The sequence below is a fragment of the Colossoma macropomum genome, unplaced genomic scaffold (genome assembly GCF_904425465.1).
Source record: "Colossoma macropomum unplaced genomic scaffold, Colossoma_macropomum, whole genome shotgun sequence".
In the NCBI taxonomy this organism is placed as follows: domain Eukaryota; kingdom Metazoa; phylum Chordata; class Actinopteri; order Characiformes; family Serrasalmidae; genus Colossoma; species Colossoma macropomum.
In genome coordinates this window covers 16,776,498-16,802,488 of record NW_023494798.1, presented here as the reverse complement: position 1 = coordinate 16,802,488, position 25,991 = coordinate 16,776,498, and the positions used below count along the sequence as shown (strand labels likewise).

Sequence of the window (25,991 nt, the reverse complement as noted above, 5' to 3'; positions counted from 1 at the left end):
CTGTTTAGCTGTAATGCTAATATTTTGCTGTTTGACGAAACTTCGCACTCATCTACGACTTGTTCATGATTTAGCAAAGTGTCATTTGGAGTCCTGCACAAGTTCTTAAGACGTTCCGTGCAGATTTAGTCGATCTACAAGATAAACCTTCCCCTATCCTGCCACTTTCATGGTTTACAGATCTTCACTCTGCGCAGGGCCTGCGCAAAGCGAGCGCACCTATAAAGCACCTCAGCGTCGCATCACGTGTCCGCCGCTGTGTTTTTGTTGGGAGATGAATATGGCGCAGACGGACGGACATTGCTGAAGACGCCAAGAACACAAGCAGTGGAATATTTTTGGAAAGGCTCGACTTTGTACAATGCAAGGGTGAAATGGTCTCAATCTTGAATTGGATCGCTTCTACCGCTTCATTGATGACTAAAAGGCCGCCAGGGCAGAGGAGCACCTTCACTGGCATTCATAAACATTTCTATAGGACTTCAGCCCCCTGAGTGTGCTGAGCTGAGTGTGGTGGTGCGATAGTGGTGATATCCACCGTCTTTACGCCTATTACGGGAGGCCGACGGGACAGAATGGCTGGGAAAGTGAAAACGACCAACGATCTGCCGAAAGGCGTAGAGAGATTAAAAGAGGAACATCGAAAGGTAAAGAGTAATCTTAGTTTTCGTGTTTTCGAGGACACTTTCAGTTTGAGCTCATGTGCAGCTCGACAGACATGCTGCTCACACCTCCAGAATTGGGTTGCTTTCGCTTCCAGTAATAAAGCTGCTATGCTGATATTTATCTGCTATCTGTAGCTGTAAGTCCACAGTTAAAAGTAGCAGTTATCACAGCTTTGCATGTACAAGACACTGAAGTTTTAGTTTTGTTTTTCTAGAAAGTGCCAGGCCGTCACGTGTTGCGTAGCAGCGGTGGGCTAGCTGGTTGCTACACAAGTTTGTTGAAGGGGAATTTCGCCGATTTGTCCAAAATATCTGCATAATTCAGTGGTTGAGATGTAAACAGAGTCATTCAGAGTGGGTTGGTGATAAATGTGTGAAATGGCTCGTTTCTTTACACTGGTGGTGATGGGAACCAGGGGTCACCATGTCTTACAATACAAATACAGCCATATTATTTACTATCCAAAACCACCAGTGAACCTACACGTGTCTGAGTTTTTATATGTAGGTTAAAATTGATGATTGTAAAATAGTGGTAAATCTGAAAAAAAGAGTTTTCCTTAGGGACTGTTTTGCCTTAGAACACCCTTCATTAATCCCTCCTCCATACATAGATTGAAATAAATTGATTAAAACACATTTTAGGCCGAAACCTAATCATAAAACAGTGTCTCAGATCATGAAGCTGAGTATTCCTAATAGGGCTGCGGGGAAAAAATTGATTCTTAGATGCATCGCGATGCGGACGTGAACGATTCTGAACCAATTCACAGATGTCAAAAAATCGATTTTCTAAATATTTAATTTATAATGTAATGTTGATGGAACGCAAAGGGCGGAACTTGGAAGTGCGGAAGTGCAGCGCCCGGACAGTCTGTGACGGCACACAACAAAAACACAACTGGATGAGTGAGAAATCCGACCGGCTCCCTCTGCATTAAAAGCCAGGTTAGATCAGGAGTCACAACACAAATGATAAGAAGAGCCATTTTGTCCTTTAACATAAATCAGACCACCTTGGGAGCCACAACATTTAATGTCCAGTGTGTCTCAGTATGTGATAATGTCCTAGTATAGACTAAACAATATAAACGAGAGCGCAGATCTACTTCGCTCTGCTTTAAGCCTTAGCTGCTTTCCTCACATCTCCGCCAGAAAACTTTTCTTCAAAACTAGAGCAGTTTATTGTAAAACGTGTCTCAACATTCGGCTGTGTTACGAGGCTGAAGTCGCTTCTCATGCTCCAGCTTCTTGTTCGAATTTTCCCGTTCCACCTTAAATTCTGACTGAGGTAGGGCTGGGCGATAGAACGTTAACGATAATTATCGCGATATAACTTCTCGTCGATAGAGCGATAATGACACAAAAGCACCACTTTCAGTTTAAACGTACCTAAAGTTTGTCTGGTGTTGGTATATTGCGGTTCACCACTTAAACTACTACGATAGTATAGAGAAATCCAGACGTCGCTAGCTGGTGTCTGAATACTGTGACATCATTTGTAGCGGGGTAGCCGAGCGCTCGTCACCAGCTAAAAATAATCTGTTTTCTTTCTTAAATTATGACTATTACAAAAACAGCCATGCTTTTCCAACTGGTAAAAACAGCTCACCAGACACTTTCTCCCACTCTCCCATGACAGATCTGTGAAATGTTCCACTGTTTGGCGAGAGTTTGTCATGTTCCGACCATAAAGGATGGTTTAAAACAGCAATTAACCACCCAGGAGCAAAAATCAGCCTTCAAACTTGAAAGAAATAATGATTTGACATTTATCGCGATATGTATCGATGTTGAACAATATGAATTTTGTTCATCGTGATAACATTTTTGGCATATCGCCCAGCTCTAGACTGAGGCGCCGAATGTAAATGCGGCACCATTTAAGGTGGAACGAGAAAATTCAAAAGAGAAGCTGACTTCATCTTTGCAATTTTTTACTGTTTGACAGTCTCTCGTTGCAGATTTAACTTGCCAGGAAATCAACTGAGCTGCTTATAAATGCGAATAACGCATCGTTGTTGGTGACCTGCAGTCTGCATGGCAATTCTCAGTTGTTGCGAAACAGGGCTTTGCGCGCTATGCTGCACACGTCACGTCTCGAAGATATTTTATTGACACAGCGATCCCCCCACTTCCTCTACAACGAGACCAAAACCAAAGTTATACAGTCACTAAAAACGGGTAGGACGTCTGTAACAAGTGCTGCATGGACATCCATCACCACTGGATCTTATATATATCGCCGATGAGTGGCGGCAGCGTCTCATGTGCTCCAAAGGCAGTGAATGAGAGCCTTCTAGTTCACTTGCCACATCACCTCCATTTGATTTATTAATAAAAGATATTGGAAGTAAATTCATTATGGATCATTACAAATACTTTGCATTAAAACTACCAAGTCCTCACACAGTGAGAAAATAAAGAAATCCTGTATAGAAAAAAAGATGCATCGAGATGCTTTGATAATCGTTTTATAATCACATCGCAGCCCTCTGAATCGTAATTGAATCGAATCATGAGGTGCCTAGAGATTCCCATCCCTAATTCCTAACCATTTCATGTAATAACTTTTAGAGGGAGCTTTTAGAGGTGGACGTCTGGTTCCTATCACTGCCACTTTGAACAATTCTAAGTCATTAAGTTTCTCGAGAATGAAGCATTTCTCACCAAAGCACCCTGAATGACTTCGTTTACATCTTGACGTTTAATTACACAACGTTTAATTACACAAATTACACAAATTACACAACGTTTAATTACACAAAATAATCCGAGTTCCCCTTTGAGTTGTCTTTCACCTACTGAGGAAAGACAAAAATGTTGCTGTAATATATTTTAAAGCTGTTTATTTCAAAGTAGAAAGCATGTAGAAATACCTTTAACACTAGTTCACCACCATTTTGTTAGCGTCATTGCAGCACAATGTGTGTGGGCTGGCTAGCTGGCTAAAGTAGAAAGTTAGCTAGTTTGCTGGTCTTCAGATGTGTAATGGTGTATTTGAGTAAGGATATTTCCTATAATATTTCATGTATATACATTTGAATTCTGAAATGAAAGAACAGGGTTAATAATGGTGAAAGAAGAAGAAAAATGTAATGTTACTGGGAAAACATTGCTGGAAAGTTGTAAATATCTTTTGAGCTGCGTCTATAGCATCTATAACGCTCCAGTGGTAAGTGATGTTATTTGTCTGCTCCACTCTGTAACATGCATATAGGATTTTTGTTGTCAGTTTTCAGTGATGAATGCTACATTAGTGGTTACAAAATGACAAAATATCTATAATTGTTTTAACACCAGGTGGTGAAAGACTGCAAAAGTCAGATAACACATTGGTGAGTGTCCTTACTCAAAATTTATAAGGGTCATGGCAACCCATCTGCCTTATTTTGGCTTTAATGTGTCTGTGTATATTTTCTTTCCCCCCATATGAATACTACTTGTTTACTCATTTTTCATGCCTTTATTTATAAAGCCGATGGTTTGTTGTATACATAACCTATTGTATAGATGTTCATTTCTTATAATAGTGGACAGTTCGAAAAATCTGATTTTCTTCTTCCAGACTTTATTGCAGAACTCATGACTAGATTTCTTTTCTTATTCACCAGGAGAAAAATGGAGAAAGACTACGAAAGTCTGAAAGAGCGCCTTGACACATTGCCTGATAAGCTGTCCTATGATATAATGGTATACAAAAGTTTTAATTTGTCTTAACAGAATCAGTGTAACTGCCTGGGTCATGTTATCATTTATTAGCAATTCTGTTACACACTTAAAGGGGAATTCAACCAATTTTGAAAATTTGTAATTCAGTCATTGAGATGTAAACAAAGTCATTCAGTGGGCTTTGTTGTGAAATCGTTCACTGTAGAGAAACTTACCGAGTCTTTCTTTACGGCCATGATGATAGGAACCAGGGGTTCCGATATCTACAATATCTACTTCAGTGTTTTTCTATGTAATGATGATAATGAAGACATAACAGTAAAGCCATAAAAATGTGTCCTTTGGGGACTATTTTGCCTTATTGCACCCTGCATGTACCTTTTCACCATGGATTAAATGCATGGATATGTTAAGCCAAAATCTTCTTAAAACTATCGTAAAATGATGTATCTGGCATCAGGCAGTGCATTCGGAACCATTTCATGTAGTAACTTTATGTTAGGGAACTTTTTGGAGGCATTAAACTCTCAGACTTCTGGTTCCTATCACCACCACTGTGAACAATTAAGCCTCAGGAAGTTTTTCACACAAAACCACTCAATCACTTTGTTTATATCTCTCTATCTCTCTATCTATCTAGCATATATATTTACACACATACACACAACTTCTAAGCCGCTTAACCTTCTGGGTCGCGGGGGAACTGGAGCCTATCCCAGCAGTCATTGGGTGGAAGGCAGGATACCCCCTTTTCAGGTCACCAGTCAATGGCAGGGCAGACAGACAGACAAACATATACATTCCCACACACACTCACATCTAGGCAATTTAGCATGTCCAGTTAGTCTGACTGCATGTCTTTGGACTGTGGGAGGTAACCGGATTAACCAGAGGAAACCCATACATATGTGTATATATGTATATGTATGTGTATAAAACACATGCGCACACACACTAGTTTGAAAGATGCTGCAACTTACACAAATGATTTTGTGCACGAAGGAATTGATGATTGAGCTGGGGCTGGTGTATTGAGGCAGAGAATACTTGGGGATGTTGAGGAGATTAACGATTTTGTTGCCCTAAAGGAGTAATTTAGTCTTACCTTAGTTATTCATGACGTGTGTGTATATGTAATGTAAATTCTGTTTTGTCTGTTGAACATGTTAGGTACCATTCGGCCCTTTGGCTTTCATGCCTGGGAAGCTGGTTCACACTAATGAGCTCACAGTTCTCCTTGGAGATAACTGGTTTGCAAAGTGTTCTGCTAAACAGGCCCAGACGCTTGTAGAACACAGAAATAAACGTAAGCTCACTTAATTACTATAATTTATTATTATTATTATTATTATTATTGTTACAGTTTTAAATGACTATTAAGTTATTGTTAATATTATTCTGATCTCCTGAAAATCAATTGACAAATGTCTGTCTCTTGTACCTTTTTCAGATGTAAAGAATAAACTTGATGATTTGCACAAAGTAATGAAAAACTTTCAAGACAAAGCAGGCTTCACAGAAGACCTTGAAAAAATGACTAGTGTAAGTCTGTCACATTCTTAGCTGCAATTTTCATACAACCACATAAGCTCACGAATTCGACTCTTTCTTTGTGTGGGAATAAGGAATTCCTTCTTTGTACATCTCTGCCCTCTCCACAGGCTACAGGAGATTTTGTTGACATTAGAGAAGAAGTTGGAGAAGAGGAAACCGTAACCAAAGGTGCCTTCAGACCTCTGGCTAGTGCAATAAGTTGTATGGTGTGCTCTTTGTTTTTGTTTGTCCTGTGAGTGAGAAGCGACATTTACCAAAGAGTAAGGAATAGATACAGAAAAATAAGGAGTCAGCTGCAGGTGCATCCTAAACCTAACATCTAATCTTTTGTCAGGTAAACATCGTGTGGCCCACAAGCCCAACTCCAAGCCCAAGGAGGAGTATGTTGTGCAGTTGGAGGAGGACATTAGAGAAGATGGAGAGAGCAGTAAAGGAGCGCTGTGTGAAGAAGAACTGTGGGCTCGGCTGGATGAGCTGGAGCGTCTGGAGGAAGAGCAGGATGAGAGAGATAGGTGAGAGAAAGCTGAAAGTAAATTAGAGCTAAATTAGAAGGTGCCTTATATAAAACTATGTCACACAAGCTGATAGGTTAGTAACTAAACAGTTTTGAACTGAAAGTACAGAAAATGATGAGATTAATTCCCAAATGCCACAATCGAGCAGTGATTTCGGCTCTAAATTGTTCAGTTAAGATTGAGAGTCAGGTTTAGCAGGTGCTTAGAGGTAGTGCTGTCAGTGCCAGGATGTGGGCATAAAGTTGAAGCATCAATCGAAGGTGATATGAGAGGGAAAGTGAAAATTCTTGTTTTGCTTATTCCATTCATTACTGTTTGTTGTTTAAATAGCCCACTGCCAAATTAAGTTGGAAGTTTATACCAGTCTTTTTCTCTTGTATTAAAATCTAGTGTTATATAATCATTGAATTAAAGTGCAACAGTTTGTTTATCACATTAGATTTTTGTGGTTTGGAGGGTATGTTGGTACATGGTTTTATTTCTCTGCAAAAATATGTTGGCAATAGATGTGTAAAGGAATGTCTGCCCTTGTTTAAATATGTTTGAAGAGTATGAATCACTTGTCTAGGCTACCTAATAATAAAAATCTACAGTTGACAATTATAGTAAGTGCCAGTTATAGTCATATGCAAATGTTTGAACACCCCAGTCAGATTATGTTTTGTGCATTCACAGTGGTCAGTGATGTTTTATCGAGGATGTTACTAGCTCTATTTTCGGTGTCCTTGATCACTAAGGAATGTGTTATGAGCATTTCCACTAGGGCTGGGCAGTGTTGATAAAGTTCAGTATCACATTTTCAACATATCACTGTATCAGCTGATAAAGTTAATAAATCCATGCCTTCTGAGTACTTGTGCTCTATGCTGAAAGAATGCAAACCTAATATAGCTTGTTTTGATTGGACTGTTTTCTTCTCGTAAAATTAGACCAAATAGATGTTTACACAGTATTGTAAAATAAACAGAAACTAGAGTTTTCCACAGTTATTTATTTATTTATTTATTTAGTTGGTTTTAAATGGTTCTTTCAGAACAATTTGAAGCACACAGCAAATTATGTTTATTACAGTTAACTGTCAGGTCATGAATACAATGATTAGAATCAAAATAGAATTTAACAAAAGCAGAGACACTGCTTTTTATCTTTATGAAACCTACACCTAAAAAGCCATGTCATGGTCTATCAATATAGACGACCCATCACCAACCTTAATTTCCATTGTCTGCATTTGCGTTTGTCTCAATTCTGCAGTTCACTAGAATTAACCTTTATGTCCTCTTAGCAGTGACTAACAATTCCTTCTTGATCTGGACCTATTTGGATATTTAACCGTGATTTGGGCTCTGAAACATTTAAGGTTACAGGTCACATTCGCTGCATCTGCCCTTAGCAATGGTTCCCAACTCTGGTGTACTCCCTGCCCACACATTTGTTTACCCTGCTCCCAACACACCTGATCCAATGAATCATCTAATTAACAATCACTTCATGATTTGAAGTGGGTCTGTTGTGGAGCAGGGAAGACTCTGTGCAGGGTTGGGGGTCCTCCAGGTTGGGAACCTGTGCCTTAGACTTAACAATTATATGTAATTATGCAAAGCAATGCTTGTAAATGACTAAGCTGTCCTACAGATCTTCCAGTGTGAAATCACTAAACTTTTCTCTTTCTCAGATTGGACAGCACAGACACCAACGGAGAGGACACTACTTCATCTTCTTCAGAGGAAGAGAAGGAAGCAGACTCTGGCGAAGTGGCCCAGGTTAATGGTCACAGTCACTGTGAGGACCAGGCTCCTGCCCCTGTCATAGGCCAGGTCAATGGCATCTCCAGGCCACAGCTTGATGAGGAGGGGAATGAAGAACAAGAAGAAGAAGAGGAAGAAGGCAACGGTCTGCCAACTATCTATTTCTCTCACACAGTTGAGCCCAAAAAAGTAAGAAGTCACTAAAACACCTACTTTTGAATTCAGACTTCAGGTGAACTTTGAGCTCAGCGTGTATTGGTTTAAACTGTAAGAAAGGCAATTTTGTATGTCTTTTCTTAGGTGAGAATAAACACAGGAAAGAACACCACTCTGAAGTTCAGTGACAGGAAGGAGCAAAAACAACAAGGGAAGCGGAAAAAGAAGAACGGCAAAAGCAACGGCCACTCTATTCATGAGCATCATAAGATTTCAACTCCCGCAGATATCTACAGGTAGTGGTCCAATGATGCTTGTATATTTTACATCGCGTATTTTTCATGCCCTGCTTTAAATATTTTCCCTTGCTAGTCATATCCCACCTGATCTGTATTGTTGTAAATACACTGTATATTTAGTTCTACATGCTGTGGATATATACATATTGTGGTACCATTTGTGACTTTTTTATTTGTATTGTTTGTTATGTAAATTCTTAGTACATGCAATAGTACATCTATTTACTTGGGCAGCAAAGTGATTCTAATTCCTTAGGACAGATGAGCATCAGCTCTGGTTTTCCTAATTATGATCATGATTTTTAGGACCTTTTACAAGACCTGTTCAGATGTTACCCCACTGCGACCCAGAAGGATAAGCGGTTTAGATGATGTGTGTGTGTGTGTGTGTTCAGATGTTTAAGCTGAGCCTTAGCAGTTTGTATGTTTTGAATGGTGTGTATGCAGGGTATTTGTGGATGTGGTGAATGGCGAGCCTGTCCCGAGGAAATCCATTCTGAAGTCGCGCAGCCGTGAGAACAGTGTGTGCAGTGACACCAGTGAGAGCAGCACAGCGGATTTTGAAGAGCGGCGTGCCTTTTTTGGCCGCACACACAGCCACGACGAAGCCACCCACAGTGACGCCAGCGATGGGATTACGGAGGAGGACAGCCTTTCTCACATAAGCCTTCGCCCTAATGGACGCTTTGAGGTACTACCTACCTGTGTTTTCTAATACATTCTAATACAGTCTTTTTTAACTTGTCAGAGGATGCTGTTTTGCAATCCATTTACCTTAAGATGAATTGAATGTTTTGAATCAAATGGGTTTATTTCAGTTCAAAAGCTACGTATTACTTCTGATGTTTGTGTTTTACTGTGTACCAAAAACACTCTTCATTAATTTTATGTGACCATTTTTTAACCTGTCTTTATCACTTACAGTGAGGGGAAATAAATATGTAGTTTTAGATTTTGTTACATAATATACTTCCTGTGTATATATCCACTTCAAATTTGCACACGTAATGATTTTTCACTTTATACTTATAAATATGAACAAAGCAGTATGTATTTGTAAGCATAAACAGACATGTTTAAAAAAAGGCACCACATCTCAACATTAGTACTTTGTTGCAAAGCTGTTGGCAGTTAGAGCTTCGCAACATCTATGGTATAAGGTAATTAGCTTTTGCAGCATTGTGGTTCAGTTTTGTCCCATTACTTTTGGGAACTGTCTTCAACTCACCAAGGTTACAAGGGTCCCCCCGCTGGACTTGCAATTTCAAAATTCTCCATGCATTTTCAATGAGATTCAAGTCAGGAGATTGGCACAACCATGCAAGCACATCCACTTTGTTTAGAAAGTAGTCTTGAGTTATTTTGGCTGTTTGTTGGGGTCGTTGTCTTGTTGAAATATCCGTCTTTCCCCCTTTCTTGTAATTCAGAATGACTTGCACTTCAGTGTCTAATGAAATGCAAGACAGTCTAGAAGGAGTGTAAAATGCATCTGTGCATTGTGATGCATCGATCTGAAAATATCAAATCAAATGCGTAAGAGAATGTTGTAGTGTTTATATGTGTGTGTGTGTGTGTATACATACACACACACACACACACACACACACACACACACACACACACGATTTGTGTCTGAAAATAACACTTCTGATACTGTGTAAATAGTTCATTGCGTCTTTGAGTTAATAGCTTTATATAATGATAGTAGTTCCATATGTCTTTACATGTGCTTATTTTAGTCTGTGCTCACTGTAATGCTTTGTGTTTTTAGGCTTTCTCAGGCACAGTGGTTGAAAAGGATCCCCTGCCCTCATCTATCCCTCACCTGACCATTGCCCCTCCTGCCCTACCCACAATCCCTGAAAGAAAGCAGGAAGAGGTGGGCTCAGAAGTGCCCCAGGAGCCACCCAAAAGGGTGTCAAAGTTCAAAGCTGCCCGGTTGCAACAGAAGTGATAGAGCCACTCTCTGGGATCTAATGGTTACTTTTTTTAAACTCCTTTTTGTAGAACTGTAACACTTGTAGGCTTGGTTTTTGTTGTGCTTCTGTCCTGCCCCATCTGTTCTCTCTGCGCTGCTGTACTGTGCTGTCTTCCTCAAGCCAGTCCAGTCTGTTTCTACTCAATACGCTCTGTGTGCTATGCATCTTTTACACATACACTTTTCTTTCTGTCTTGTAAGAATCATGGCAGTGGGAGGTGTTGCCTTTGTGTAGCTTCTCCTCTCTGCTAAATTGCCCTGGCACTTTTTTGTGGCCACAGGGCCACATATGTCATCTTCACAAACACTCTTTGCCTTTGCCTTTTTTGTTCCTCTAGGCCACCTATGTGAACAATGTGAAAATAAAATGTTAGCATTAGAAATATCGTGGCTCCACACTGCACATATATATGGCTGTTCTTTGAAGAGTTCATTGTCTTAGTGATTCACTAGTTGCTGTGGTGACATGCCTCATCATTAAGATGCTTAATATTTTCTACCTTACAAAGTCCTGCAAGAAAGTCTGCTTTGACTTTATGCTTTCCGTTGAGCTTATTTTTCTAAATGTTTTGCTTTATTTCCAGGTTTTGAATGTAGACCAGCTTTTGTGACTGCCTACAAATGTTGTTAACTGGAAGGAGAATAAAAGATTTTGCCTATAAAATTTCTCTGTTGATTTAAGACTGTTGTGTAATTTGGTGAGCCCAATACTATACAAACTGCTTGCACTGCATAAATATGATTTACTTGGTACATTCAAAATTGAAAGCAAATGCTGCCAATGCATTCTTTCAAAACCAGTAAAACTGTATCAGAAACATTGGTTCACTTGAACAAACTGAGAATGCTATTCCCTGATAAAGAAGTGAAACTTTTGGATTGGATTTAGTCTTGCTACCTTTTTTGTCAGGGTTCTGTCAAAACTGTCAAATGTAGTACGCAAGTGGAAAATGCTTGGGTCAGCATATTGATTCTTCCTTTGTCTGCTGTTCGGCTGCGTTGTGGAGCTGCAGTCACTAGAGGGAGGTAGAGTTCAGATTACGGTTTTCACACTCTTTCCCAAGGCACATCAAACTATAGCCAGTAAAGGCTAGCCCCCGTTGGCACAGGCACTGGGGACATTCTGAACTGGAACTTAGTTTCACCATGTAAATCTACAAATCTAGCTACTTTTCATTTTGTTTTGATATCACTGGTTGTGTGGAGTAGCATGAAAGCACTGTTATATATTTGAGAATAGGCTCAGGTACCCAGTCAATGTCCACATGCACTCTAGAATTGCATAAATTATCACGCTTTTGCATCTTAATGTAATCTTACCTAAGCCAATTAGAGTTCATGCCATATTAGGTTAAAGAGCTCATTTGGGCAAAAGAAATTTTTCATGTATAATGTCAGGCTTGGCCACATCCCACCTATAAACAATGACAAAAAAGCGAGATAGTTCTAAAAGAATGCAGGTAATGCAGCCTTACATAAGTTGTAGCTTTCAGAAGTTAGATGTGTATTGAGCGCTTTGAGGAGCCATGCTGTCTTCATCAGTCTCTGTGTTTTCTCCTTTATTGGTGGCTTGTTTGATTGCAGTTATCCATCAGCACATCAGCTCATTGGCATTTAGACTTGGACAAGACCTGAGTCAGCTGCTGGATTAAATGCTACATGGTGTAGTTCTCTCAGCTTGACTGAACAATGAGCCTACCTTGAAGACTTTAAAAAATAAAAAATTAAAAAAAAAGCAATTTTATTTATTTAAAGTTACACAATTCCCCCTCACATCCAAAGTGGTTGGTCAGTCAAGACATGTTTGTTCAAAGTTTATTTCTTATTTTTATATTGGAGCTACGAGGCTAATGTAGCTAACACGTAATGGAAACCCCACCAACTAGCATTGTGCAAACCACGTTTCCAAAGCATAACGCTTTGAATAAAAACACAGACAAAATTCAGACTTCAAGGCTGCTGCTGCTGTTTTTAGCAAAAGAGATCTTTTCATTTATTTAATTTTCAGTCAAAATGAGCATTAAGTCAGGAAAGAAACCTCAACAACTACAACTCTATTTCCAAAAAAGTTGGGATACAGTGCAGAATGTAAATAAAAATAGGATGCAATGATATGCAAATCATGTAAACCATATTTTTAAAGGAATATATGCCATTTTGAATTTGATGCCAGCAACAAGTTTTTAAAAAGTTGGGATGGGTTTCATCACCTCTTCTTTTAACAACACTCTGTAAGTGTTTGGGAACTGGGGAGACACTGCTGTAGTTTTGAAAGTTAAATATTTTCCCACTCTTGGTTGATGTAGGATTCAGCTGTTCAATAGTTCAGGGTCTCCGTTGTCGTATTTTTCATTCCATAATGCGCCAAATGTTTTTTGTGATGACAGGTCTGAACTGCCTCTGACTCTTTTACTACAGAGCCATGCTGCTGTAAAACGTGCAGAATGTAGTTTGACATTGTTTTGCTGAAAAAAGCAATGACTTCCCTAAAAAAGATGTCATCTGGATGGCAGCATATGTTGCCAAAACATCTATTTTATTCAGCATTAACAGTGCCTTCACAGATGTGCACATCACCCATGCCATTTGTACTAATGCACCCCTATACCATCATGAATACTGGCTTTTGAACTGTCCACTGATAACAAGCTGAGTGGTCTTTCACCCAGAGGACACAGTGTCCATGATTTCCAAAAAGAATTTCAAATTTGTATTTGTCGGACGACAGGACACTTTTCCACTTCACCACAGTCCATTTTAAATGAGCTTGGGCCCAGAGAAGGTGGCAGCATTTCTGGATCCTGTTTATATATGGTTTCTTCTTTGCATTTTAGAGTTTTAACTTGCATTTGTGGATGCAGCGACGAAACTGTTTTCACACACAGTGGTTTTCAGATGTGTTCCTGAGCCCATGCAGTGATATCCACTACGGAATCATGTCTGTGTTTAATGCAGAGCTACCTGAGGGCCCAAAGATCATGGCCAGCAAATACTGGTTTCTGACCTTGTCCCTTGCATACAGAGATTTCTTCAGATTCTCTGAATCTTTTAATCTTATAATGTACTGTAGATGATGAAAAGAAAAAGTTCTTTACTATTTTATGTTGAGAAACGTTATTCTAGAATTGTTGCACTATTTGATCGTGCAGTCTTTCACAGAGTGGTGGACCCCTCCTCATCTTCTGAAAGACTCTCTGGGATGCTTTTTTACACCCAATCATGTTACTGACCTGTTGCCAATCAACCACCAGGTGCTTTTTTAGCATTACACAACTTAACCAGTTTTTTGTTGCCCCATCCCAACTTTTTTGGAACGTGTTGTTGGCATCAAATTCAAAATGGGCAAATATTTATTCTCAGTTTCAACATTTAATATTTGTCTTTGTACTATTTCCAATGAAATATAGGGTTTAAATGATTTGCACATCATTGCAGTAGTGACTATCGGAGAACCTATTCGTTAGTCACCTGCTCGGGTGGTTAGAATGTTCCTTCACGCGCATCCAATGAACAACAATCCAAACTAAAACTTGCTGTTGGGTGGTGTTCCCATTTGTTGAGACATTTATCTACAGAAAAACAACTCTTTTACCAGAGATGATGAAGATAACAAACTTGAATTGCAGAATTACAATCCAGTCAACGCTTTGTTTGTTCCAGCAATTGTGGTAAGAACCCTATGTTCCCACCACCTGAGCCCCCATTCTGTGAGTGTCTTGTGACTAGCACCTGACTTGTCACCTGACCCATCACCTAGTGCAGCTCGCCCCCTAGTGTTCCCAAAATGGTACGGAAATATTTACAAAGACGAAAATGTATAAAAGCCAAATTTGGCACCTACATTGCATTTTATTTTTATTTACATTTGACACAACGTCCCAACTTTTTTGGAAATGGAGTATTTTTTTCAGTATTTGGTGTGTCCACTCTTTGCTTTCAGTTTTTCAAAGAAATCTGCAGGAATATTTTTCCACACCTCCAAAGTTCATGATCCAGATAATCCCAAACACCTACAGTGATGTTGAGGTCTGGACTCTGGGGTGGTCAGTCCACTGTTCTGAGAGCACCAGGAGCTTCTTTGTTTGATTTGCAGATTTTTCACTTTTTTTGTCTGTTTCCTTTTTTCAGTAACAGCTTCTTGACAGCTACGCATCCTTTCAGACTCATAGTGTTGAGTTGTCTTCTCACAGTGGAAGGATGGACAGAAACACCTGTGTCAGGTCTGAAGCAAAAGTGGAGCTTGATTTTCTGTCAAAGATGAAAGCTTTAAGTACTGTTTATCTGATGGTGCCAGTTTTGATGATCTACCAGATCTTGCACAGTTGTTAGAAGTATGTGTGTGTATATATATATACTTCATTATTGAAAATTCATTCATAATTCATAAGTTTTCACATTCATAAGTATTTTTTATTATTTTAAACAGTGATATTATGCAAGTAGATTATTTCATATGTAAGCTTCTTAGAAGTATCTCCTGTAAAATAAATAACTTGCACTTAATGTACTATACATTTTTGACTTCAAATTAAATAAATAAATAGGTGGTCTCTGACTTTTACATAGTACTGTATGAGATTTGCTTCTATCCATTTTAAGATAACTATGTCATACAGTGTCAAACCACAGAAATAAGTTTATTTGAGATTACATAATTTGACACTGTTTGAGCCAAGTTGTGATTATTTTAACCATGTAGCTGCAGTATGCTAACCACCGGAGTATAAGCTTCTATTAGGTCTACTTGGTGGCTTCATTAGCCTTATAGTAACTGAGTAAATCAGATTTTATTTCCTTAACAATTTCTTTAAAATGTGGTTCTTTTTTGGTCTGGTGTGACTGCAGTTAGCTCTGGGTTGTACAGTGCATAGTTAGCCTGCATAGTTTTCATTTCATTTATGTTAACAACCCAGCTAAAGTACATTCCATGTGATTCATCCAAATCACATTACGCCACACAATAAAGGTAGCCAATGTCCGCTTAGTCTTGCACCACACTAGAGTCACTTAGACTCAATCCCCCCTGCAGTATCAGAGGTCATTTGTGTCTGAGGCTGTCAAAGCAATGAAGATTACACTAATGATCCTCTCTATGCCTGTGAGCTCTATGTCCACTGCCTCCTTTTACCAGGGCACTGATGACACACTGTGTGCTAGGCGTTTTAGGAGTGTTCTCATTCTCACTCTCTCTCTCTCTCAACAAATGCCTTATATGCTTAATGTCTTACCTCAGGTAATAGTACTAACTGTCACAGGCCATAACACTTCAGAGAGGCTATTTTCTTGCATAATTAAAACATCTGATGCTCATCTTGAAGTAACAACCATTAAAGACAATTACACACTCATTAGTAAGGTGCTTAACACGTCTGATTAAGACTATCAACACACAGTCCTCAGTTAGACACCGAAGGGTGTTTGGCCCTAACTCGCACTAAAGGCAGTGCAAATCACTTTTAATTTACATTTGAGCACTTTGCTTATTTTGTTCTAAAACAGAATGTTAGGATTACTCTAAATGTGTTTGAGTTAGTTATCTTTATAATATTAGCAGTGATGCACAATAACATCAGAATCATGTGTCTCAGCAGAAATTTGCTTAAAATAAGCAGATTTGACTAATATTTCAAACTGATATTTGATGATGTAGTTATTGTACTCTGAAAAAGCAGAACATTTGGGACACTGGGTTACTGAAAAATGTTTTGTAAATGTTACTGCATTTACAACCTTATAGAAACTGTCAGAAACTCTGTGATGCAAACTCCATAGAGGTGAGTGAAAATCTTCTTCAGACTGAGAAACTTTCTCTTAGCTGGCAATGAGCCAACTTTCATAGCAGTGAATGAAAATCTCCTTCGGACTGAGAAACATTCTCTGACTCAGCAATGAGCTAATCTCTGTAGCAGTGAATGTTGTACCTCTGCAGTGTTGTAGTACTTTACTCTGGTCTTATCATCTTTTCTTCTAATAATAAAAATGAAAATAAGATGTTTGGTTTATATTCAGTTGACTGGATGGTGACTGAACACATTTTAGAGTAGAAGGGACAACCTTAGTTGTACTAAGACAATAATAATAGTAATAATAGTTTAAGGCTGTAAATTGTTATATAATTTATTATAAATTATACAGAATTGTATAATATATATATATATATAGTTCAATGCTGGTGATCAATTATCAATTTTATCTCTTTCTTTATTTTTCTATTCTGTTCTTGGTCTTGGCCATTTCTGACTACTACAAAGTCTTGGTCTTGACTCAGCCTCGCTATCTCTCAGCCTTGACTCAGACATGCCTCTAATGGTCTTGGCTACAACATTATGTTTCAGACTCAAAAACTGACAACAAGCTAACCTCTGTAGAGGTGGACAACTCTCCCTTGAGGAACTTTTTACTTGAGCGCAGAGGAACTGGGATGTGTGTGTGTGTGTGTGTGTAAACTTCTTTGTAAACAGAGAAGAAAGAGAGTATATCATCCAAAAAACAAGTAACTTTTGGCGATTTTTATTTTGCTACATCATTTGAGATGAGCAACTGTCATTTACATTACATGAAAATATTATGATAAATGAACTAATACAATACTAATACTAATAGTAATACTAATACAAATTGATTGTAATAAAATCGTTTTTACTTCCATTAAACACTAATACCATTTGTTTTATACCTTTGCCCACTCTTTGTAAAGGTTTGGATATACTTGTTTTATTTTGGACAGTAACGTTGCGTTTGTGTGTGTGTGTGTGTGTATGCGTTTGTGTGTGTGTGTGTGTGTGTGTGTGTGTGTGTGTGTGTCTGTGTGCTGCTTTGTGTTCTTACATGTCTATTGTTGGATTTAGAAAGGCGCTATAAATGAATCCTATTGCTCATATTATTATTATTATTATGTTCCAGGTTTTACATTTTTACATATTTATGTATCAGCATCGCCAGACATACATTAAAAAATATCAAATCTCAGCATCGGCCCACAATTCCTACATCGGTGCATCTATAAATACTAGTTTTCTAATATACATTGTTTGTCTCAGTGTTCATAATAAAATATGAATGTTTCCAGCTGTACAGAACGCATCTCTCTGAGCTCTGGTTCTGTCCTTCCCCCCCATCCCCTCGATTTTTGTTATATGACAGTGCACCACTACGCATGTTTTTGACTTGGAAAAACAACAGATCACCTTGGACAGCTGCACTGCCTCTCCTGTTTCCACGGCAATGCTGCTGATTGACAGTTGGCCTGACAACTCCATTCAGCCACCACCTGCTTGCTGTCAATCAGGCCTGCCATCCTGGGGCTATTGACAGAGCTGTCAGCCTGCGTGAGATGTGTCTGTCAAAGCCCCTCCACACTTTTGCAGGCTGGGTAACATCTTTTTTTTCCTTCGCTCTTCCAGTTCTCTCCAGTTCACTCTTCCCCTCCTGCTTTTTGAAAAGAAATGCAGCCAGAGCTTATGTTATTTGTGTTATTTCTAATTTTTTGCTCCAATATCATAATAGTAACATAATAAAGTAGAGGAAGAGGTTTAATTTATATACCACCTTTCTCATTTTTGAGGTCAGTCTTTACAGAAAAACATACACAATAACAATAGCAATAACTACTACTACATGAAAGCCCCAAAACAAGGCAAGTATTGAGAAATGAGTAAGGAAAAGCAGACTTCAAGTTAAGGGGCCATGAATCTAACAAGATCGGCCCCCAACGGTGTGACCAATCTAAACTCAGGGACAGTGAATGAAGTGTATGAGCAGGGGAATAGAGGGGGGTCAACCATGTAGAGTTTAAACTGGATATGCAAAGGGACTGGTAGCCTCCCTAACAGAAAAACTAAAGGTACATTAGACATATATACATATCCTGCAAGATATTAAATGAAGGTCTTGGTAAGAAGGCATTTATACGAAAAATATATATATATTAAAAAAGTTTCTCACAGATATGGGAGGTGGTGGTGAGGCCACAAGGCCTGAGATTAAAAACAGTAACTGTCTGTTTCCTGTGTTAACTTATCAATTAGAAAATTTGCATACAACTATATTTAGTGAAACTGTTTGTTCTATTTGTCCATTATATCTTAACAAATAAACATTTCAAGCTTATTAAAAAAATGGGGTGATGTAGGCAGTTTTTAACAAGGTAGAATTCACATTGAAAGTGTGGGATGTGTGTTTTGTGTAGACAAGATGTAATGCATTTATTTACTAATTCAAGGGCACATTATGGAAACAACATACACTATAGCAATAACAACAACTACTACTACATAATAGCTCCAAAGCATGGCAAGTACTGAGGAAAGAGGAAGGAAGAGCAGACTCCAAGTTTAGGGGCCATGAAGATAAGAAGAGTGGCCTCCACTGTCCCCTGAATTCAGAGACAGTGATAAGTCTAGAACAGGAATGCCATTTATTTGAAATCCTATAGAGAGATTTCCAGTGTACTTTTAGTTTAATAATAATGTGAATGACTACATTTGCTAATGAATGAATAATGCCTAGGCTGTAAAAAATGTGAGCACAGTATTTCTTGACTATAACTCTTATCTATTCTTCATGTCCTCTGCATAAATTAATTTTGCTGTATTTTCCAATTAAAATTTTAACCTAAATTTAAATTCAAAGACAAGATTGTGAAACTGTCTTCATATGCTTCTCTGTTTCTTTCAGTTGGCTCCAGTGACCTTTACATTTTTTGTACATACATCTCTGTTCATGGAGCATGTTTTGCTTTTTTGTGGGAAAATCCATGCTGTATTTCCTCAGGATGACCCATGCAGCCTATTGTTCTGTCTCATACAAATATACATCTGCAAAGTATGTCCGCTCCAGCCACAGTCCACTGCCCGGGGTGGTTCATTTATCTACAGGAATTACTCACACTACAAACTCATAGGACCGTTATATAAAAACTTTTAAAATATTTCAAAGGACAGTTATATAAAAATTGTCAATAATATTCAAGTACACTGCATCCAAAATAGTTGAAACTCTTCTGTTTGATGGTGAGGGAAGTGGTCTGTCTGGCGCATCAAACAACAAATAAACAGTTCTAGCTTCTATATAATAAATGAAGGTAAATATAACAAGGCTGTGCATTTGTCTTTTCATCCCTCTGAAATCAATGAACCCAGACAATGGTACTGTAAAACAACACATAGGCCAAAAAACTCACATTGTGCAGTGCACATGCACATGCCCATGTTTTGCTACTCGTTGCTTTCATACCAAAACCTGGGCACCCTCTAAAGAAAAAGTCTTAACTTTAGTGTATCCTAATGTAAAGACAATTTATTTCAAGTAATTTTATCTCCATTGGCCCTGATATGAAAATCATCTAGGGTACCAGCTTACATAAGTGTACATATTAGAGTGCCCATGTCCACTGTTAGGACGCTAACCAGGAAATTTAAAACAACCAGAGCTGTAGTGCACCTGCCTGAAATAGGATGCAGGTTTATTTTACCCCCACACACAGTGTGAAGGATACGGAGCCCCTGAGGGGACGTGGTGTATTTTTTTTTAGGTGAAAGGGACGTGGTATATATATATATTTTTTAGGTAAAAATCTGGTGCGCACTGGATACTATCACGTGAGCACCAGATACTATCAAGTGAGCACCAGATACTATGTGGTAAGAAAAAAAAATACATATATGCATAAACAGTGTCGGTGTTCACTGGCAACAGGTGGCACAAGAACAAACAAAGCTACTTAAAGATGATAAGGTAAGCTTATTTGTTCAGACAGCTATAAAAACCTTAATAATTTACCTATTTGTACCTTTCAAAGAGATATAGCTAAATGTAGGCTGCCTTTGCTATATACAGTTAGCTATAAATTATGTAAAAAGTCCCAGCTGCTGAATGAGGTGGTGAAACTGTCTGTGCTCCTTTCACTTTTCCAAAATGGAAAGTAACCCAGACAATGGAATCGTTTATCCGTTTTGCGAGGAGCAAAAGTTCTCTTTGTCACTTAAACTTGAAGACATTTTGCCCACTGGCTCATTTTTGTCACGGGTGTGTATAGTTTTAATGCAAAACATGCATTGCGTAGAGAACAATGCAAGCCTTATAGCTAGCTAGGTTAGCTAGCTAACTGTATATAGCAAAGGCAGCCTACATTTAGCTATATCTCTTTGAAAGGGACAAATTGGTAAATTATTAAGGTTTTATAGCTGTCTGAACAAGCTTACGTTATCATCTTTAACTCTTTTATTTGTTCTTGTGCCACCCGTCGTGACTCTAAAAAGTCATAAATGTGTTCTTCCATGAAGGAATGACGAAGAATAACAAGCACAGCCGGTGTACAGAGTAGTGGTCTGTGAAGTCATGATACTATGGAGCCCAATGAACACTCACACAGTTTATGGATATGCAGATGCGCACGCACGCACACACACACACACACACACACACACACACACACACACTTTTTTTCTCACCATAGTATTTGGTGCTCACCACATAGTATCTGGTGCTCACCTGATTGTATCGGGTGCTCACTTGATAGTATCAGGTGCTCACCACATAGTATCAGGTGCTCACCACATAGTACCTGGTGCTCACCACATAGTATCAGGTGCTCACCACATAGTATCTGCTGCTCACCTGATTGTATCGGGTGCTCACCACATAGTATCAGGTGCTCACCACATAGTATCAGGTGCTCACCACATAGTACCTGGTGCTCACCACATAGTATCAGGTGCGCACCAGATTTACCTAAACATTAAGTTCCTTTACCGGAAAAAAAAATACACCACGTCCCTTCAGGGGCTCCGTAGAAGGATGATTATAGAGAGAAATAAATTTCTCCAAGGATCACAGTTGGAGATTTGCAGAAGGTGGTGGTAGCATTTCCGGATTATCAAGTCTCCAGACACCGCCATTTAGAACACGTAGGCTGCCTCTGCCAAAAAGCTGAAACTGGGTCATTGTTTCAGCATAACAATTAGCTAAAGCATTCCTCCAAATCCAGACAAAAAAGGTTCAAAGACCACAAAATAAAGCTTTTGACATGGGCATCCCAGACCCCTCACTTAAAACCCACTGAAAGCCTGCAGAGTGAGCTGAAGGGGAGAATGCAAAAGAGAGGAGCTAGGACCCTGGAGGGTCTGGAGAGACTCTGTATTGAGGAGTGGGCTCAGGTTCCTTGCTTTGTATTCTCCAAACTCATGAAGCATTATAGGTGAAGATATGTTGCTGTTCTGTTGACAAATAGAGGTTGCACAAAGTAGCAAATGCAGAGGTGCTGATAATTGTGACATATGATTTTGTTAGAAAAAGTGTTTTTGATAAGGAATTTGTTTTCTTGGACTGTGACTAAATCTACCTTAAATTAAAGTTTAGATTTTCTTTGTGAGGCTGTGATTGAGATTTTTCCAGAACCTCTCATACTCAACCGATCTGCAGACTTGACGTTTGAGAGGATGTTGAGTTAACTGAATGTATAGATGTTGTGAACTGAGCAGTAACTGTTTCTGCATTTTGTTGTCATGAGTGTGGCTTAAGTACAGCGGAATGCAGAGAAAAGTTTAATGATTTAATGATTCCTTTCTCCTTCCCTCCACCCCGTCTCTCCTCCATGTTTGTGCGTGCCGTCAGCCCAGCAGAGCTTAGCTCACACCTGACAGATGACGAGCCCCAGCCCTGAGGCTGACGCTGTAATCAAAGTCCTGTCACACCTGTCAATATCCTGCTATCGTGGCAACACTGGTTGTGACTGATGTGACAGAGGGTGGTTGGGGGGCTATCCCACCCTTGAAAAACATAATTAAATAATTAAATCAGAGGATAAAACATCCCAAATGACCAACTCAAGTACTGTGTAAATGCAAAAGCATAATAGCAGATAAGAACAAGTTGTAGGCCTATACAGTCCAAAGATTTAGTTATACATCTGTAACTCTGGGCTCCATTTAAGCCTTTTCTGTCAGAACTACCAGCACCATGTTTTTAACATAACCTCTTAAAAGTATTAACCCCTTATTGTTCAGTAGCTACACAGACTACGATGCAAACTGGAAAAGTTATTCTTAGGTTATGGAAGTATGTCATAAAAGATGGGATTCACTCATGGGTCCTGGCCATTTCAGGGGCTATCCTTTGGCATATGTACAATTAAACTGAAGTAGTATAACAAACCACCGGAAATAAGACCTCTAAGGGTTAAACATGCCTGGTCAAAACATAAAAAAAAGTAATGCTAAGCTGATGGCTGTGTTTTAATTAACATGATCTCCATTTACATGAAGAAGCAATGAAAGCAATGTCATCCTTGACATGTGCACCTGTCATTATTGACAGGGTCTGTGCAAATTACCGCTCTAGTCAAACACATCAAGCTTTTTGTTTGTGTTTTTCAGCATTTGTAAGTATAAGACTGAGGACTTTGCAGTATTTCAAACAATTGTTCATTAACGATGAGCACCCTTTTTCATATATTTGTTTGGCAAGATCAGATTGAAAATCACTGATATCCTGCTCTTTGATAAACAAAAAGGTCCTAAGCAAATACATTTTGTTGTGTTTATGTTTTTACTTAAAATGACACTGGGTCCTCTAAAATACAAAGTCATTAAATATAAAATATGAATACATATGCATAATGCTAAATACTACAAGCATACTAACATTCCTGCACACTGAAATTATGTCGCATGAAAGTAAGTCTACTATTAAATTATGTAGAAATGTAATCAAGGACTTGTTTTCAGACTGGAAATTACATGATGCAGACAAGCCCAATTCAAACTCTAGCTGTATTTCTCCTGCACACACACAGCATTGCCTTTGTGCGAAATAAATTTTTCATTTTCTTCATTTCATACTCTTATTTATAATTCACATGCTACACTGAGAAACTAAGGTGGCTAGTGATAAAAATTGGTGAAAGCTTCTATCTTAAACGTGATAAAATCATGACTGTCAAGGTGCTAAACACTATTGCTAGCTAAGTAAATTAAAGTCAGCATTTCTCACTGCTCACCTGCTCAGATATGTCCTCATCCTCCTTAAATAGCTTTTATATTCTTGTCTTTTAGGTACTTAGGTGCACCTGTGCAGGTGTCTGAATGCAACTGCTACATCATTTAGGGTGGAATGGGAAATGAGAAGAAGCTAACATCAGCTTCATTTAATCTCTATCCACGGTATGAGACTCAAACAGCAAGCCAGGTGAAATGGGGGCTGCTGGTTTAACCCCTAAATTACTACATATATACACATGGGTGTAACTTTTGTAGTTTGTGTGAGCACTCTTATACTTGTGTGTGAGATTATACACACTTAAAAAAAGATCGTTCTTCAGTGAAGGCAAAGGTTCTATATAGAACCACGATTTCTATATACAACTATTTCATGTTGAAATGATTCTTTCCAGATTGATGGGACAATGTGCTGTATATGGTTCTATATAGAACCTTTTTGAAAAAGGTTCTATATAGCACCAACAGGGGTTTCAACAATAGAAGAACCCTTTTTGTATCCACATTCGAATATAAAAGTAAACAGTAAATGTTTTAACAGATACTTTTTTCATAAACATGCTTTATTGAACAATGGTTTTGCATTTAGAATTTTGCCAAAAATAACAATAAATTCACAACAAAATCTTTATCATCTCTAGTGGATGCACCAAAAAAATATTTTTTGAATAAAACTGAAGTCATTTGGTAGGCTATTTCAATAAAACAGTAAATTAAATTGAGGTTTGTAACAGATAATCTGAAAGTCTAAATGAAAATATAAAGTAAAAATATGCTTTTTCTCCTGAAGATGTAGTTGAGTAAAAGTACAAGTATTCTGTTTTAATAATACTTCAGTAAAGTACAAATCTTACAAATAAAACCTAAGTACAGAACAGTCAGTAATAAATCTAAGTACATACAATCATTCTAGCGTTTTCTACGCCTGCATGTACTGAATGTAATTGTCCTTATGTGAACCTCCATTAAAGTTAGCCTTGTTTTAGAACCACTACAGGTAGGCCACACAAAAATGACACCTCTGCCTCACAGCTGCTGACATTACTGGGCCATTTTTATCTAAAGGAACAAGCCACCCTGCCAAGACCCTGATGTTCACAGCTTTGACAAGATTCCACACCTCTTTGACATGAGTGTATTCTGAGGCCCCTTGCCAACACGTTATCACGTCTCACAGTCAGTCTTCAGCCTTGACCTGACACATTGAAGGTGTGCATAGGACAGTCTGAGAGCAGAGAGATGAGAGACTGTATATTTACAGTATATATGTATATATATGGTCTGTGTCCACATGCGCTACATATAAGATGATTCATTTAAGTGCACAGTTAACTACTGTTTTCTCTTTATATCTCTCTTCTTTCTCTCTCTCTCAATTTTCATCCTTCTTGGATTAGTAACATGTATAAAAGACTAAGCAAGCACAGAACAGGATTAAATAGTATAATTATTTACAGCTGTATGCAAAAGTTTGAGCACCCCTGGTCAAATTACATGTTCAGTTGATTTTTTTATAAGTGATAATATTTACACACATATTCTACAGAGAACACACTTCAGCACATTTTAATGCATAATTGCTACTGATTTGCTGAATTTAACATATTGGGTAAAAATAAAACATGAAATGTGACTTGTGCAAAAGTTATGGCACATTATATTTTATGTTTATTTTTTTCCAGAATGTTGAACTCAGCAAATAAATAGAAAGTGTGCACTATAATTTGCAGCAAAATGCTACTTTTAAGTTTATTCCCTGTGGACAATATGTTAAATTATTTTCATTTAGAAAATCAACAAAACATAATTTAACTGGGAGTGGACTAAAAAATAGAGTATATCAATCCTTGTGAACGTATTTGTTAAGATGTAGTGTATTAAAATAATGTGCATAAATAACAATTCTATTATATTCTATTATAAAGTCTATTTTAAAAGTTACTATAATTCACTACATTTTTATTTTTTTGCACGAAACGTGAATCTTAGAATCAGTAAGCCCTTAATATAACATGGCTATGGACAAAAGGTATGAGGTCTCTCAATGCATTTTGTCATAAGTCCCTCTGATTATTATTATTTTTTAATCTGCCCAGTACTGCAGAACAGTCCATGTGATGTATTTGACAGTCCAGAATGGCCGAGAAAGTCCAACACTTGTGTAGAAAGAGGACAATCAGCCATTCTTACCATTCAGTGAGTACATGGCCAGTTGCCTGCAACAGCTGACAACTCAGCTCATTGACCCACTCAAACTCAAGTCCATATGAACTTCAGAAACAGCTGGGACATTCTTCTCAGAAACCTAATGCACTCCATTTTGTAAGGTATCATTAGGAGGCTGGGCCCTCCCCTACCCCCCACACAGGACCCTCCCCCAAGTGCTCCCAAGCAATATTTAGCTTAATA

General features: G+C 38.4%; 1 protein-coding gene across 1 annotated transcript; it reads left to right on the top strand.

Moving 5' to 3' along the window:
• Positions 1-225: 225 nt before the first annotated feature.
• uri1 (URI1 prefoldin like chaperone) lies at positions 226-11,261 on the top strand. The gene is made up of 11 exons (XM_036584718.1): positions 226-647; positions 3,969-4,003; positions 4,280-4,358; positions 5,508-5,643; positions 5,788-5,879; positions 5,999-6,059; positions 6,226-6,403; positions 8,082-8,343; positions 8,455-8,606; positions 9,057-9,300; positions 10,381-11,261. Exons 1-11 carry the CDS (start codon positions 576-578, stop codon positions 10,561-10,563), a joined length of 1,494 nt encoding a protein of 497 aa, XP_036440611.1. The 5' UTR covers positions 226-575; the 3' UTR covers positions 10,564-11,261.
• The last annotated feature ends 14,730 nt before the right edge of the window (positions 11,262-25,991 follow it).